The sequence below is a fragment of the Bufo gargarizans genome, chromosome 1 (genome assembly GCF_014858855.1).
Source record: "Bufo gargarizans isolate SCDJY-AF-19 chromosome 1, ASM1485885v1, whole genome shotgun sequence".
In the NCBI taxonomy this organism is placed as follows: domain Eukaryota; kingdom Metazoa; phylum Chordata; class Amphibia; order Anura; family Bufonidae; genus Bufo; species Bufo gargarizans.
The window spans coordinates 3,415,837-3,434,059 of NC_058080.1; the positions used below are offsets into that span (position 1 = coordinate 3,415,837).

The 18,223-nt window shown below is 40.9% G+C and overlaps 1 protein-coding gene across 5 annotated transcripts in view; it reads right to left on the reverse strand.

Annotated features, from left to right (window-relative positions):
* Positions 1-18,223, reverse strand: part of FAM184B (family with sequence similarity 184 member B) — a 132,206-nt gene that overhangs the window by 23,013 nt on the left and 90,970 nt on the right. For 4 of the 5 annotated variants that reach the window (XM_044294158.1, XM_044294150.1, XM_044294142.1 and 1 more), the window contains 4 exons: positions 16,557-16,700; positions 15,987-16,101; positions 8,965-9,072; positions 4,532-4,725 (listed from right to left, as the gene is read on the reverse strand). In XM_044294158.1, coding sequence (XP_044150093.1) covers positions 4,532-4,725; positions 8,965-9,072; positions 15,987-16,101; positions 16,557-16,700 — 561 coding nt within the window. Of the gene's footprint in view, positions 1-4,531; positions 5,305-8,964; positions 9,073-15,986; positions 16,102-16,556; positions 16,701-18,223 lie in introns of those variants that run through there. The other variant, XM_044294175.1, reaches the window with a different exon arrangement.

Below are 18,223 nucleotides of genomic sequence, written 5' to 3' on the forward strand. Positions count from 1 at the left end.
CAGCTATTGAACTAAACTGAATGAATCATAAATTACATCTTGTTGATATCACAGAGACTGGATACTGTTTACAAAAATCAATAACTGGATAGGAGAAATTATCCATATGTAGCGTCACTTTGTATATTCAGAGATGGACACAAAGTATATTCACTGAGGACATTCAGCGGCATTCAACACTCATATGTGTGTTTTTTCTATTGGATATAGGATTTGAATTGTATTGTTTAATATATTCTTAGTGGATCGGTTATATGTACCTGTCTTTTTAGAATTGATTGGTTATATCTACCTGGCTTGCAAATGTGATTATATCACAGAAAAATATTAAATATAATTTTTTTTATCTGCAAGGTATTTGAGTGAGTGACACCCTGTAACGGTATGAGTGGAGGCCTAGCCACTAGCCTGTGGCCACAATACAGTCTGTGTGGGCCTGACACTCACAGGCTTGCAAATCTCTATATGTCCTATTCTTGACCATTTTGCAGACAAGAATAGGCATTTCTATCATGGGCCGCCCATTTCGTTCCACAGATTGCGGAACACACATGGCCGGCATCTGTGGTTTGTGGATGCGCAATTTGCAGACTACTAAACAAGGCGCGGTTGTGTGTATGAACCCTTAGGCAGCAATCACATATGCACTATAAATTCTGGCAGTCTGGTCCGGTGAAGGAACAGACTTCCAGAATTCACTGTATCCTGAATACATTACGGACAATGAATACTACACACAGCATTTTTTGTCTGACTAAAAGCCATCATATATTCTGGAAAGCACCGGATCCCTTTACAGTGAATGGGGATCCGGCGGTGCATGGTGGTATCCGGCTATGCTGGATACAGTGAACTCCGGCAGTCTGTACCTCATCTGGCAGTACTTTTGTTCTCAAAAGAGATAAGACACCGCCGAGGCGAATCATCCATGTCAACCTATTAAGAATACAGACTGGGCCAAGTCGAGGGTGCATGTGTATGCGAAGGTCAGACTGGAACAGCCGATGGCAAAAGAACAGTCACCTGCAGTGCATAGTCAGCTGAAATCAACTAAACAGATGCGGAGAGGCTATACGAGTACAGATTTAGAAAGCGACATACACTAACAAATGTTCTATAGATGTTACACTCTAGAATGCAGAAAAACTTTTTCAAAAGAAAACTGAATAAATACAATTATGTGATACACATTGACCTGTATCTTCCTGGAATGGAATTTACTATGGCAGACCCACCAAGTGTACCTACAGTGGGATGCGAAGGTTTGGGCAACCTTGTTAATCGTCATGATTTTCCTGTATAAATCGTTGGTTGTTACGATAAAAAATGTCAGTTAAATATATCATATAGGAGACACACACAGTGATATTTGAGAAGTGAAATAAAGTTTATTGGATTTACAGAAAGTGTGCTATAATTGTTTAAACATAATTAGGCAGGTGCATAAATTTGGGCACTGTTGTCATTTTATTGATTCCAAACCCTTTAGAACTAATTATTGGAACTCAAATTGGCTTGGTAAGCTCAGTGACCCCTGACCTACATACACAGGTGAATCCAATTATGAGAAAGAGTATTTAAGGGGGTCAATTGTAAGTTTCCCTCCTCTTTTAATTTTCTCTGAAGAGTAGCAACATGGGGGTCTCAAAACAACTCTCAAATGACCTGAAGACAAAGATTGTTCATCATCATGGTTTAGGGGAAGGATACAGAAAGCTGTCTCAGAGATTTCAGCTGTCTGTATCCACAGTTAGGAACATATTGAGGAAATGGAAGACCACAGGCTCAGTTTAAGTTAAGGCTCAAAGGGGCAGACCAAGAAAAATCTCGGATAGACAGAAGCGATGAATGGTGAGAATGGTCAGAGTCAACCCACAGACCAGCACCAAAGACCTACAACATCATCTTGCTGCAGATGGAGTCACTGTGCATCGTTCAACCATTCGGCTCACTTTACACAAGGAGAGGCTGTATGCGAGTGATGCAGAGGAAGCCTTTTCTCCGCCCACAGTACAAAAAGTGCCGCTTGAGGTGGGCTAAAGCACATTTGGACAAGCCATCTTAATTTTGGAATAAGGTGCTGTGGACTGATGAAACTAAAATTGAGTTATTTGGCCATAACAAGGGGCGTTATGCATGGAGGAAAAACACCTGCTACCTACAGTAAAATATGGTGGTGGTTCCATCATGCTGTGGGGCTGTGTGGCCAGTGCAGGGACTGGGAATCTTGTCAAAGTTGAGGGACGCATGGATTCCACTCAGTATCAGCAGATTCTGGAGACCAATGTCCAGAAATCAGTGACAAAGCTGAAGCTGCGCCGGGGCTGGATCTTTCAACAAGACAACGACCCTAAACACTGCTCAAAATCCACTAAGGCATTTATGCAGAGGAACAAGTACAACGTTCTGGAATGGCCATCTCAGTCCCCAGATCTGAATATAATTGAAAATCTGTGGTGTGACGCAAAGAGAGCTGTCCATGCTCGGAAGCCATCAAACCTGAATGAACTAAAGATGTTTTGTAAAGAGGAATGGTCCAAAATACCTTCAACCAGAATCCAGACTCTCATTGGAACCTTGATATGAAAGCACAATGAAATTCCAGCACTCACGATTTTGGTAGCTAAAATCTTCGTCTTTTATTCAGGCAGTAGACATATAAACATATAAACAGTTTCACAATAGAAAATTCATGCAGAATTAGCAACACAGCACTAATATATGTGGATCCATACAAATAAGTTGGCTATATATAACCAATATGGTGTTCTGATGCTATCCTGACAATTGACATTCTTTGACATTCTTTGACAATTTTAATATGTTCACTGTTTTTATTCAATGGTTATTTTTCAACACAAATTTTTGTAATAATCAGTGACTTTGTATGGATGCATGAATTTTCTATTGTGAAACATATGAGCAGTGCCTCACCTGGAAAACAAGAGGTTAAAATGTTCCCTGCCTCCTACACTCCCCCACCCCTCAGGTGGAGGAAAAAAGCAATTACATTTTGGTACAGACTGGTATAAAGGTGCCAGAGGAGACACTGCTCATTGTTACGACTAAGAACTACTGTTCGAAACGCGTCAAGGTTGCTGCACTTGTGGGTGGATGTCCTGTTTATATGTCTACTGCCTGAATAAAAGACGAAGATTTTAGCTACCAAAATCGTGAGTGCTGGAATTTCATTGTGCTTTCATATCAAGAATATACGGGCTTGCCGGCCTTTTCCGTGCACGCAGGTGGTGGAATAATTGGGTGAGCTGGACTTTTCTTTGTGCATATTCTCATTGGAACCGACAGGAAGCGTTTAGAGGCTGTAATTTCTGCAAAAGGAGGATCTACTAAATATTTATTTCATTTCTTTTTTGTGGTGCCCAAATTTATGCACCTGCCTAATTTTGTTTAAACAATTATAGCACACTTTCTGTAAATCCAATAAACTTCATTTCACTTCTCAAATATCACTGTGTGTGTCGCCTATATGATATATTTAACTGACATTTTTTATCGTAACAACCAACGATTTATGCAGGAAAATCATGACGATTAACAAGGTTGCCCAAACTTTCACATCCCACTGTATCTGGGTGGTACAGTACCTATTTTGCTATATGCCTCTCACATTTAGTGGTACATTTTTTTACTACTTTCAGCCACTCATCTGAGCTTAGAAATATTTTCTGGGAATATATAGGTGCCCCATTCTTAGTATAGGCCATAAATAGGTGACCAGTGAGCTTCCAGTGCTTGGGACACCCAGTGACCAGCAAAGCAAAGGAGACACAGTGGTCTCTAGAGAACTCCATATAGCACAGAATTAATTGTGTTAATATCATATGGGTGGGTACCTACATCTTTTATTTCAGAATGTTGTATGATATGGTATGGTACGGTATGGTATGGTGAGTTGAGGTGAAAAATCTTGGTGTATATGTGATGTGGGATGATAAGTGCATTCCATATGCATCACAATCTAATTTCTAATGGACAAAACAAATACTATGTTTCAAAAAGATTGTCCAGCTTTTTATTTTATTTTATTTATTTATTTTTTCATCCCAGCCTACTGTACCTGTAGAAAAAGCTATACTCACCTACTCACCACTGCTCAGTTACAGCTTACTGCCTCTCTCCACTGGTCTTCTAGTCCCTGTTTGTCAAGTTCCAGATTGATGGGGTCGGTTACCTGTACTGCTGCAGCCAACAATTGACATCAGCAGTAACATGTCCCCAAGTGCCACATGACCCAGCAGTGACCTGCTGCTTGGGGAAAGTTACCACTAAACCATTCACTGTTTGCAGCAGCACATGTGATCCTATCCATCCAGAAGTTGACAGGACAGGGATCTAAAGACCAATGACAAGAGCCAGGTTTCTGGAATCAAGCAGTTAGGAGCAGGTGAGTATAGATTTTCCAACAGGTACAGCAGGCTGGAGTAAAAATTTAGAAAAATAAAAAAAATAAACTGGAGAAACTGTTTAAAGCAAATATAAAAATAGATTCTAGGCTCATGTCATTCATTACCTGTTAGGACGTATGATATCTAGGAGCTGTGCCGGTGGTCTGAAAGGGTAACCAGGCTTGTGGTCCAAACTAGGGGAATTTCTCATTGGATTGACTGTATTTTTGGTGGTAGCATTATTACTGAAGCTTTTTTCATAAGCTGCTAAATTAGGAACGCTGATAACACGGGTTGGTGTCTCACCAATTTTCTTTTTCTGCAAAACAGGACACTTTGACAGGTACATTCATGATCATTTTTTAAAAGAACATCTATTCAGCATGGTAAATGAATATACACTTTGTATCAGTAAATTAATTAATGTAATAACGCAAATACACAAGTACGGTAGATTGTCAGTGACATTTATACATAGTAAGATACCATACTACATGTTTCTGCCCGGTTTCAATCCTGGAACCTTTCGCGTGTGAAGCGAACGTGATAGCCACTACACCACAGAAACCTGCTGCACTAAGGTACCATACTAATAAAATGAAAAAAAAAAAAAGTACGGTAGTATCACCTTTAAGAGAATAATTCCAAAAGTTAATACTGAGAGTAAAGAATCAATAGAGAAAACAGTAAGAAGAAGAAGTGAACTGATAAAACAACATAGAATCAGGTAGTAACAGAGATTAACCCCTTAAGGACCGGGCTCATTTTCACCTTAAGGACTAGGCCATTTTTTTGCAAATCTGACAGTGTCGCTTTATGTGTGAATAACTTTAAAACACTTTTACTTATCCAGGCCATTCTGAGATAGTTTTTTCGTCACATATTGTACTTCATGACACTGGTAAAATGGAGTAAAAAAAAATATATCATTTTTATTTATAAAAAAAATACCAAATTTACCCAAAATATTTCAAAATTAGCAAATTTCCAAGTTTCAATTTCTCTATTTCTATAATACATAGTAATACCTCCAAAAATAGTTATTACTTTACATTCCCCATACATGTCTACTTCTTGTTAGGATCATTTTAGGAATGACATTTTATTTTTTTGGGACGTAACAAGGCTTAGAAGTCTAGAAGCAAATTTTTAAATTTTTCAGAAATGTTCAAAAACCCACTTTTTAAAAGGGAACCTGTCACCGGGATTTTGTGTATAGACCTGAGGACATGGGTTGCTAGAAGGCCGCTAGCACATCCGCAATACCTAGTCCCCATAGTTCTGTGTGCTTTTATTGTGGAAAAAATAAGATTTTATGCATATGCAAATTAACCTCAGATGAGTCCTGTCCCTGACTCATCTCAGGGACAGGACTCATCTCTGGTTAATTTGCATATGTATCAAACCTTTTTTTTTTACACAATAAATGTCACAGCTGTAAATGAGCAACAAGAGTGTACACAGAGAATAACAACTGACGGACCCACTCTAGGGAGGAATAAGGGTGACCCCTGCCAGACCCTAAAAGCTCTCCCTAAGCTGCTATGCGCATGTCCGGATCCGAATGGTAGATCGAGACATGCCCGCATACCTAAGGCTGAAGACCACTGAAACCCCTACAATAGTGGAAGGGGCACGGCCACCGGTGCCCTGCTCAGTATATGGACGGAACCGGGGTCGCCTCGGATCCAGTCAGCAAAGAACAGATAAACACAATGTCTGTACACTTAACTGAGGTGCTGCAGCCGCAGTGCAAACAGATCCGAAGTCAGCAGACGAAATCCGAAGTACTCGCATCAGCAGGACACAGATCCAGTGAAGAGAAGTAACACAGGTGAAGACACTCAAGCGAGAGATACAGCTCAAAATGAAGAGTATAATCCGCACCTCTACAAAGGAGGAGGGGTGATTTAAAGGCAGCGAAATCAAACACAGGAGGAACAGCTGGGAGGAAGGAAACCAAAAGTAAAGACCTCATCACAGAGGCGGAGAAACAGGGAAGAGAACTCCTCCTAGCTCTAGTAGTGACATCATCACAGGGGTGTGGAAACAGAGCTATGAGAACGTCTCAAAGCTCTGGTAGTGACAATAAAAGCACACAGAGCTATGGGGACTGGGCATTGCGGATGTGCTAGCGACCATCTAGCAACCCATGTCCTCAGCTCTATACACAAAATCCCGGTGACAGGTTCCCTTTAAGGATCAATTCTGGTCCGAAGTCACTTTGTGAGGCTTACACAATATAAACCACCCAAAAATTACCCCATTCTAGAAACTACACCCCTCAAGGTATTCAAAACTGATTTTACAAACATTGTTAACCCTTTAGCTGTTCCACAAGAGTTAATGGCAAATGGAGATAAAATTTCCGAATTTAATTTTTTTGTCAAATTTTTAATTTTAATCCATTTTATCCAGTAACAAAGCAAGAGTTAACAGCCAAGCAAAACTCATTATTTATGGCCCTGATTCTGTAGTTTACAGAAACACCCCATATGTGGCTGTAAACTACTGTACGGGCACACGGTAGGGCGTAGAGGGAAAGGAGCGCCGTGTGGTTTTTGGAAGGCAGATTTTGCTGGACTGGTTTCTTTACACCATGTCCCATTTGAAGCCCCCCTGATGCACCCCTAGAGTAGAAACTCCATAAAAGTGACCCCATCTAAGAAACTACACCCCCTCAAGGTATTCAAAACTGATTTTAGAAACTTTGTTAACCATTTAGGTGTTCCACAAGAATTATGGGCAAATGGAGATGAAATTTAAGAATTAAAATTTTTGGGCAAATTTTCCATTTTAATCCATTTTTTCCAGTAACAAAGCAAGGGTTAACAGCCAAAGAAAACTCAATATTTATTGGCCTGATTCTGTAGTTTGCAGAAACACCGCAGAAGCAGGGTAATAAATATTAAGTTTTGTTTGGCTGTTAACCCTTGCTTTGGTACTGGAAGAAACGGATTAAAATGGAAAATTTGCCCAAAAATTGCTGTTTTGGCACCGTTTTTATTTTATTTTTTTGACCGTGTTCATCTGAGTGTAATTAGGTTTTACACTATATTATCCTTTTATAAACAAAAAAAAATAAAAATTTTAGTATCTACATAGTCTAAGAGCCAGATTTTTTTTAGTCTTTAGCAGATTATCTTAGGCAGGGGCTCATTTTTTGCGGGATGAGAGGACAGTTTTATTGGCACTATTTTGGGGGGCATATGACTTTTTGATTGCTTGCTATTACACTTTTTGTGATGCAATGTTATTTTTTTGACCGTGTTCATCTGAGGGGTTAGGTAATGGGATATTTTTATAGATTAGATTCCTACGGACACAGAGATACCTAATATGTCTACTTTTTTTAAAATTTATTTAGGTTTTACATTATATTGTACTTTTATAAACCAAAAAAAACATTTTAGTATCTCCACAGTCTAAGAGTAAGTTTTTTTTCAGTTTTTAGCCGATTATCTCAGGTAGGGGCTCATTTTTTGCGGGATGAGAGGACGGTTTTATTGGCACTATTTTGGGGGAATATGACTTTTTGATCGCCGTTTTTATTTTATCTTTCATCTGAGGGGCTAGGTCATAGAGTATTTTTATAGAGCAGATTCTTACGGACGCAGTGATACCTAATATGTCTACTTTTTTTTATTTATTTTAGTTTTGCAAAATAATATTGAAAAATTGAAAAAAAAATGTTTTTGTTTTAGTGTCTTAAGTCTGAGAACCATAGTTTTTTTTCGATTGTAAGTGGCTAAATGGAATTAAAATTGGGGAAGGGGATTATAAATTTAGTACTCCATGGAAGTGTTATACTCCCTGAAGCAACCAATAATGCAGAGGCCCGGATGTTCGGGGAACGTGTCACACTGAGTGGTGGTGTCCTTTTGTATTCCCCTCCTGTGACACACTCTGCACCTTTTTTGGGTCCGTCCCTTCTCTCCAGTATAGGGGACCACATCTGGAAAGTGTTGGCCAGGGACGATTCAGGCCCTGAGGTTCCCGAGGACGCGGATGACAAAAGAAAAGTGGGGTCATCCTCATTCTCACTGGGGCTCTTGGACTCGGAGGCAAGCTGGGTGTATGCCTCCTTGGCCGAGAACATCAGGCGGGCCATAGGGGAGTGTGTGTGTGTGTGCATGTGTGGAAATCTTTATTTAGTGTGCGTGTGTGTGGGGGCTCAGGTGTTCGCGTACTTATCCCTTAAACTAACAGAGAAAAAAAACTAAATAAAAAAAACCCAACAAATGTGAAAAATTAAAAAAAAGAATGATTCAAACTCGCTGATCAGCCGTCCGAAGCTGATCAGTGGCGGGGTGTGCGATGCGCTAACAGTGGCCGGACGCATTCTGCTGAGGCCAATCTGCCCATTATATAGAGTCGACAGGGGGTCTCATAAACCTTATGAAGGGATTCAACCAGTATTAGCTTGACTTGGGCACAAACAAGAATAGAAAAATGTCAAGACTTCTGAAACTAAATAACAAAATGAATTTAAGTACATATCATTGTTACTTCTAATTTACAAACATACGGACATTTTAACGTTTTGGTGGAGTGTTACCTTTAGTGTGGGTGTTAGGCTTCCAGCATTTGGGTTGCAGGAGAAGGATTGACTCCTATGAGTTTCTTGAGTAATTGGCATCATATCATCATTAAAGTTTTGTATTTCCTGTAAGACAATAAACCTTCTGAATATTTTCTTTCTGCCCGAGAAATGTATTAACAGACAATGGAAAAGTTCTATTATAATTGCCTTGAAAAAAGTGGAGTAGTTACCATGACAACCAATTAGATACCTTCTCTCACTTTAATAGGAGCTGGAATCTGATTGGTTTCCATGAACAACTGCTCTACTTTTTCTTTGCACCAATTATAAGCATAAAAATTTGAATTTGTGACCCTGTTAATTAAAACTCCACCATAAAACAAAAATATTAAGGAAATATTAATGTGGAAAAAACTATGAAATTAATGAAAATAATTTGTTAACAATGAAAACCGTAATTTAAAAAAAAATGTACCCTGACATCTGTTCGTGTCACATTCAAGCACTACATGCAGAGTGTACATCTGAAGTGCCCATAGATTTTTATTTGAACAGTCAACAATTAGAAAAGAGTGTGACAATCCTTTCGAAAGGGTTGTCTACTTTTGTATACCCTCTAGAAAAGTCTGAGTTGGTGAGAAGTGAAGGGAGGAGAAGAACAGCTACAAAGAAGGTCTTCCTGTGGAGGAGATCTCGTTTCTACACATTTTCATAAGCATTAATGTAATTTCTTTTTAAGAATTGATCTAAACCCTTTTTAAAATTGTCCACAGTTCCTGCTGTGACTACGCCCTGAGTAATTTTATTCCACAGATTCACAGTAAAGAAGCTTTGATGCTTCTGAAGACGGAACTTTTTCTTCTCCAGTTGGAGGCAGTGCCCCCTTGTCTTTTGAGGGCATTTTACATGGAACAGCTTTTCACCATATTTTTTGTGTGGTCCATTTATATATTTGTATAGGTTAATCATATCCCCACTTAGACGTCTCTTCTCAAGACTAAATAATAAATTAAATTCTTTAAATCTTTCCTCATAACTAAGACCCTCCATGTCCATTATCAGTTTAGTTGCTCTCCTTCGTACTCTCTTCAGCTGCAGAGCATCCTTTCTATGGACTGGTGCCAAGAACTGAACTGCATATTCCAGATGAGGCCGCACCAACGCTTTGTAAAGTGGTAATATTACATCCCTTTCCCGCGATTCCATCCCTCGTTTAATGCATGACAATATCCTGGTGGCCTTAGAAGCAGCTGATTTCCATTGTATGCTGTTTTTTAATCTATGATCTACAAGGACACAGAAATCCTTCCACATTGATCTAATTTTATAGTAGAACTAGAAAAGCTCCAATTTCTGGGGAAATTGTGTGAAGTGTTCTTGCCTCCACCAGTAGTCTACAACAGGAGTGGGCAGAGTAACTGGGTGGAGTGGCTTGAGAAACTGTTGGAGTGGCTGGAGTAACTGTGGAAAGGTTGGACTGGGCAGAGTAAATTTATAGAGTGGGCAGAGTAACTGTGTGGAGTCTATGGAGTGAGTAAAGATAGTAAACATAATACTAACCAATTGATTGATCAAATTTAAAAAGTGCACATGGCAAGCTTGATAGAGTGAGAAATGCATTTCATCTTTTATTTATTTATCTAGGACATTTAATTGCAATGTTGTTGCCCAATGTGCTCCACAGTTACATTAAAACATACATTTATAAAAACATTAGCAGCCGATTTGTGTAGGTGGGCTTGAATATGAGGGAGTGGTGGCAGTTTAGAAATCATGTCCTGATTTTTTAGCTCACACTCTAGCTTTTGTCACTCTGCTGGCTGCTTCCTATTGCAACTCACTCTACAGCAAAGGCAGAGAAGAGCGGTTAAAAACAAACTGCTCCAACTTGCTCACTTCACTGGCGGTTGCCATCTTCAAACAGTTGTAGTTTAAAAATGATAAATCCTACAACGAAGAGCTTTATATTGTGGCAGCAGAGATAGCTGAACGTTTCGATATAAGATTTGTGTAGGTGGGCTTGAAAATGAGGGCGTGGTGGCAGTTTAGAAATAATGTCCTGATTTTTCAGCTCACACTCTAGCTTTTATCAGCTCCCACCCAGTTTTGAACATTCCGCCATTCATTCCTATAGGTCCAATTTCGACACAAAAACGCTGATATTTTGTGAACCATTCAGTGAAACGTTCCACAAAGTAATAGCACACCAATCGGGAACAATCCACACGTTTTGATATATTACTGTCTATGTAGTGTAAAAACTGTGGGAGGAGTTATGGTGGTAAATTTGGCTATAAGAATATATATGTGAGATAACAGTAAGTGGTCTTGCCGTGCAAGAACACTTAATCACAGTAATATGCAGGAGGATAGATTTCATCCAGGGTGAAATCTTATCACCACATACCATTTTAGTTAGAGAAAATCTGTAAAAGCTAAAGTAGATTGCAAAATTTTTACCCAGTCTGAATAATGGCTCTTTTATATGGACTGATGATTCAGGCAATTATGGGGAACAAACCAAATGTTCATGATAATTGCTTGATCTTACATGCCACACTCACCTCTGTTGTATGTTCCTTTATACAGTTTAATATATATATATATATATATATATATATATTTATATATATTTTTTTTTCTTGGTAGCAGATCCCTGTTTATGCAGGACAATCTGCTGCCCAAACGATTTTTAGGACCTTAAGGATATGAAGACAATATTAAAACAAAGCTAACATCCTGGGGACAAGCGACCATCTTCTTTTTCTATTACATTAGGAGTTTAAAATTAGGCTGCATATACTATATACGCCACCTCGCCACCCATAAGAGGGGGTGCTATTAGGGCAACATCTACAGCCCTTCAATCTTATAAGCTTCAGGCTGTAAAGTGGCGCAAGGGACCGCAATGACATCACCACAAACTCCTGCACCGGGTCTCACGTGATAACGTCATTGAGCGAGACCCGGCACAGGAGCAGGAATGTCATATCGACCTCCTGTGCTGGGACGCGGCAACACAGGCCACGGATGCGGCAACACAGGACACAGATCAGAAGAGGTCTGTGGTCTGCAGCGCAGATGGCAGAGGGGGAGCTGGCAATGGCACTAGCAGTGGGGGCATTATATACTGGCACTGGGGGCACCAAGGTACTGCCACTGGGGGGGAGCATTATCTACTGACACTGGGGGGAACATTATATACTGGCACTGCGGAAAACATTATATACCAACTGTGCGAGGGGAAGCATTGTATACTGGCTCTACAAGGGGGACGTTTTATACTGGCTGTACAGGGAAGGGGGAGAATTATATACTGGCACTATAGGGGGTGGAGGAGCATTATATACTGGTACTATGAGAGGACATTATATACAGTACAGACCAAAAGTTTGGACACACCTTCTCATTCAAAGAGTTTTCTTTATTTTCATGACTATAAAAATTGTAGATTCACACTGAAGGCATCAAAACTATGAATTAACACATGTGGAATTATATACAATAAAAAAAAGTGTGAAACAACTGAAAATATGTCATATTCTAGGTTCTTCAAAGTAGCCACCTTTTGCTTTGATTACTGCTTTGCACACTCTTAGCATTCTCTTGGTGAGCTTCAAGAGGTAGTCACCTGAAATGGTTTTCACTTCACAGGTGTGCCCTGTCAGGTTTAATAAGTGGGATGTCTTGCCTTATAAATGGGGTTGGGACCATCAGTTGCGTTGTGGAGAGGTCAGGAGGATACACAGCTGATAGTCCTACTGAATAGACTGTTAGAATTTGTATTGTGGCAAGAAAAAAGCAGCTAAGTAAAGAAAAACAAGTGGCCATCATTACTTTAAGAAATGAAGGTCAGTCAGTCCAAAAAATTGGGAAAACTTTGAAAGTGTCCCCAAGTACAGTCACAAAAACCATCAAGCGCTACAAAGAAACTGACTCACATGCGGACCGCCCCAGGAAAGGAAGACCAAGAGTCACCTCTGCTGCGGAGGATAAGTTCATCCGAGTCACCAGCCTCAGAAATCACAGGTTAACAGCAGCTCAGATTAGAAACCAGGTCAATGCTACACAGAGTTCTAGCAGCAGACACATCTCTAGAACAACTGTTAAGAGGAGACTGTGTGAATCAGGTCTTCATGGAAGAATATCAGAAGAGAAGAGACTTGTTTGGGCTAAAGAACACAAGCAATGGACATTAGACCAGTGGAAATCTGTGCTTTGGTCTGATGAGTCCAAATTTGAGATCTTTGGTTCCAACCACCGTGTCTTTGTGCGACGCAGAAAAGGTGAACTGATGGACTCTACATGCTCGGTTCCTACCGTGAAGCTTGGAGGAGCAGGTGTGATGGTGTGGGAGTGCTTTGCTGGTGACACTGTTGGGGATTTATTCAAAATTGAAGGCATCAGCATGGCTACCACAGCATCTTGCAGCAGCATGCTATTCCATCCGGTTTGCGTTTAGTTGGACCATCATTTATTTTTTAACAGGACAATGACCCCAAATGCACCTCCAGGCTGTGTAAGGGCTATTTGACCATGTAGGAGAGTGATGGGGTGCTGCGCCAGATGACCTAGCCTCCACAGTCACCGGACCTGAACCCAATCAAAAGGGTTTGGGGTGAGCTGGACCGCAGAGTGAAGGCAAAAGGGCCAACAAGTGCTAAGCATCTCTGGGAACTCCTTCAAGACTGTAAGAAGACTATTTCAGGTGACTACCTCTTGAAGCTCATCAAGAGAATGCCAAGAGTGTGCAAACAAGCAATCAAAGCAAAAGGTAGCTACTTTGAAGAACCTAGAATATGACATATTTTCAGTTGTTTTACACTTTTTTTGTTATGTATATAATTCCACATGTGTTAATTCATAGTTTTGATGCCTTTAGTGTGAATCTACAATTTTCATAGTCATGAAAATAAAGAAAACTGTTTGAATGAGAAGGTGTGTCCAAACTTTTGGTCTGTACTGTATATACTGCCACTATGGGGGACATTATATATATATATATATATATATATATATATATAGTGGCACTAACTACAGGGGATGGGGCTGAGGAGCATTATATATACTGAAACTATCAGGGGCAGCAATAGATATATATATACAGGTGGCATTATAATACAGGGAGCACTACAGGGGAGTTATAACTGCAAGGGGGCATTAGAGCTACAGGAGGCACTGCAGTAGGGGCAATATAAATATTGGGGGCACTGGTGGCATTATTACTACTGGGGGTACTGTAGAGGCATTATTAATATTGGTCACATTATGGAGGGCATTGATAATCGGGGAACTCTTGGGGACTATTATCACTATTGGGGGCAGTGATAAACAGTCTGGGAGCACTATTACTATGGGGGATCTTGTATGGCACTATTATTTCTGACAGTATACTGTTTTTGGGAGCACCATGGGTACAGTATTGGGAGTAGCAGCAGACTGACTGTGGCCTGTATAAAAATGGGGGCTTATCTGTGGTCTGTATAAATCTGGGGGCTAATTTGCAAAATCTGTAATAGTCCCACATCTACCATATAGTAACACTGGTGTCTTCCTACTCTTATGTGGCAGAGGGAGCTGTACACCCCTGACCAAAGACTCCTGCTTGTAAAGGGCTGGACCAAATGGGACATCACCTGTAAATCAGTGAATCTGCCCTTCGCTGCTTCTTTTTTCTATTAAATGTGTTTTAAAGGGCTTCTGTCAGCCCACTAAACCTTTTTTTTATTTTTTTTGCTTACTAATAATCCCTATACTGCGATTTATGCCTACATAATCTAATTAATCATTTTGGTCCAGTAGATTTTGTTTAAAACATGCTTTTAAAATATGCAAATTACCTTGCTACCAGCAAGTAGGGCGGCTACTTGCTGGTAGCAGCCGCATCCTCCGATCCTAAAGACGCATCCTCCGATCCTCCGCCTTGTGATTGACAGGGCCAGGGAACGGGATCGTTCTCTGCTGGCCCTGCCTGTTTGCATTCAAAATCTGGCGCCTGCGCCGCGGCCGTACCTGTCTTCAATCGGCGCAGGTGCACTGAGAGGCGGCCGCTCGCTCGGCCGCTCCATCCTCAATGCGCCTGCGCTGGGTGTAGATGTGACGTCATTGGCGCAGGCGCATTGAGGATGGAATGGCCGAGCGAGCGGCCGCCTCTCAGTGTGCCTGCGCCGATTGAAGACAGGTACGGCCGCGGCCGAGTGTAGATGTGACGTAATCGGCACAGGCGCATTGAGGATGGAGCGGCCGAGCGAGCGGCCGCCTCTCAGTGCGCCTGCGCTGATTGAAGACAGGTATGGCCGCGGCGCAGGAGCCAGATTTTGAATGCGAACAGGCAGGGCCAGCAGAGAACGATTCCGTTCCCTGGCCCTGTCAATCACAATGCGGAGGGTGCGTCTTTAGGATCGGAGGATGCGGCTGCTACCAGCAAGTAGCCGCCCTACTTGCTGGTAGCAAGGTAATTTGCATATTTTAAAAGCATGTTTTAAACAAAATCTACTGGACCAAAATGATTAATTAGATTATGTAGGCATAAATCGCAGTGTAGGGATTATAAGTAAACAAAAAAAAAGGTTTAGTGGGGTGACAGAAGCCCTTTAATATGTTTATTAGAAGTAATGTAACTTTTAATTGATGTGCGGAGGGGGGGCACAATTTGCCTGCTCCGCCTAGGGTGCCGAAATACCTCGCCCTGGCCCTGCTATATATTCATGATGAGCTTCTGAAAAAGAATATAAAATACATATATTTATTACAGAATTCCCAAATGCATGCCTATAATTAAGGCAGCATAGTGGCTCAGTGGTTAACATTGTCTTGAGGTCTTGGGTTTGAAAGCAACCAGGGACAACTTCTGCACGGGGTCTGTATGCTTGCCTGGGTTTCCTCTGGGTACTCCAGTTTCCCCTTTCTCATACTCCAAAATCATTCCTAAAGATGAACTGGCCTTGTGTGAATCTGAGATAAGGAATTAGATTGGGAGCCCCACTGTTAAGGCTTCGAATAAACACCTGACATCTTGGAAAAAAAAGTCTTCTTACCAGTAAATGCTTAATAATCTGATCCTTATCAGTCAGTTTATCCTGCAAGCAGTTTATCAGATGCAGATCCTCTGGACGGGGAAGCTTCTTTCCCTTATTTTCTATATCTTTGAGTCTGTGTTTTACAAAAATGGAGTCAGCTTGTGATCAGAATCTCACCTTCAGTCTAACTATAAACATATTATACTACATAGAGGAACAAGATAAAAATTATTAGGATGCACCTTATATAATAAAATACTCATTTTCTCGTGTTTTAAAATGATACAAAGACATAATATTTCATAAAATGGGCCATCCCTGTCTACTTTATGTACTGCCCATTATTAACGTTCTCTTAGAGCAAAGGCAAGTTTATCTCCTGACCCTGGAGGTCCCTATAGAGCTGGACTACATAGTTTGAGGGGAGACAGCAAGCAGCGTCACCTTCAGAAATTCCTAGACATTATATGGTCAAGGCCCCCTTCCTACATTTTGTTTTGCAGGATTTGATGTTTGTAACATACATGCCAGGCTCACAAAACTTGAAAAGAATGCAGCAACAGGGCTTTTAGAGACTATTAAACTCACTCAGCTTCCAATGCAACAACCTTCGCCTGAAGAAAAGACTGGGCATTACTGAACTTGGACACCATGGCTTGCATTTCTTTTTGGTGACTTTGTCTCAGAACTTCCAGTTCCATTTTTTGCTTCAGTGTAAGTTCTTCCTGATGCCTTTGCAAAAAACAAAGTTTTGGAAAATATGCCAAAAATAACATAATAACAAATAACATAAACAATATGACATAAAATTAATAAAAAAAAAAAATCTTACATTAAATCTGCTTTGGGGTAACACTTTTGCTCTATGCACAGGGAATTGCTGACAAAGCCCAAATAATTTAAAGAGGCCATGTAGCGATTTCAACCTTTTTTACTCAGTGTACCCGGTAGCAATCAGCTTTGAACACCCTGCGATTTTGCAAGTTCTCCCACTTAGAAATAAAAAAAATCAGGAAATCACATTGTATGATTTTTACAGAATTTATTTGTCTTGCACTGCTAAACATAAGTATTTGAACACCTGAGAAATATCAAGAATTCTGGCTCTCCAAGACCTGTTACTGTGCCTTTAAAAAGTCTACCTCTACTGCACTCATTAATCTAACTTAGTAGCACCTGTCTGAGCTCTTTAACGACACCTGTCCACACCACAGTCAGTCAGACGCCAACTACTACCATGGGCAAGACTATAGAGCTGTCAAAAGACACCAGAGACAAAATTGTGGACCTCCACAAGGCTGAAAATGGCTACGGGGCAATTGCCAAGGAGCTTGGTGAAAATAGATCTACTGTTGGAGCAATTGTTAGAAAATGGAAGAGGCTAAAGGCGACTGTCAGTCTCCCTCGGACCGGGGCTTCATGCAAGGTCTTACCTCGTGGGGTATCACTGATGATAAGAAAGGTGAAGAATCAGCCCAGAACTACAAGGGAGGAGCTGGTCAATGACATTAAGAGAGCTGGGACCACAGTTTCAAAGGTCACTGTCGGTAGAACACTACGCCGTCATGGTTTCAAATCATGCATTGCACAGGAGGTTCCCCTGCTCAAGTCATCACATGTTCAGACCTGTCTGAAGTTTGTCAATGACCATCTGGATGATCCAGAGGAGGCATGGGAGAAAGTCATTTGGTGAGATGAGACCAAAGTAGAACTTTTTGGTCCAAACTTCACTCGTCGTGTTTGGAAGAAAAAGAAGGATGAGTTGCATCCCAAGAACACCATCCCTACTGTGAAGCATTGGGGTGGTAACATCATGCTTTGGGGGTGCTTTTCTGTGAAGTGGACAGGACGACTGCACTGTATTAAGGAGAGGATGAATGGGGTCATTTATTGTGAGATGGCTGGGTCTTTCAACATGACAACGACCCGAAGCAGACAGCCAGGATAACCAAGGAGTGGCATAGCCAGTCTCCAGACCTAAATCCAATAGAACATCTTTGAAGGGAGCTGAAACTCTGTGTTGCTCAGCAATAGCCCCGAAACCTGACAGATCTAATGGAGATCTGTGTGAAGGAGTGGGCCAAAATCCCTGGTCAAGAACTTATCACGACCCTTGGTCATGGTCGTGACTCCTGTAACCGCATGCAGTTGCCTGCGGTCTTGGTGTTGTTGTCAATCACAGGTGGGGGCTATAATATGTTGCCTCACCTGTGGTTGCCACTGGCAACATTGTGTATGTGGCAGCAGAACAGCCT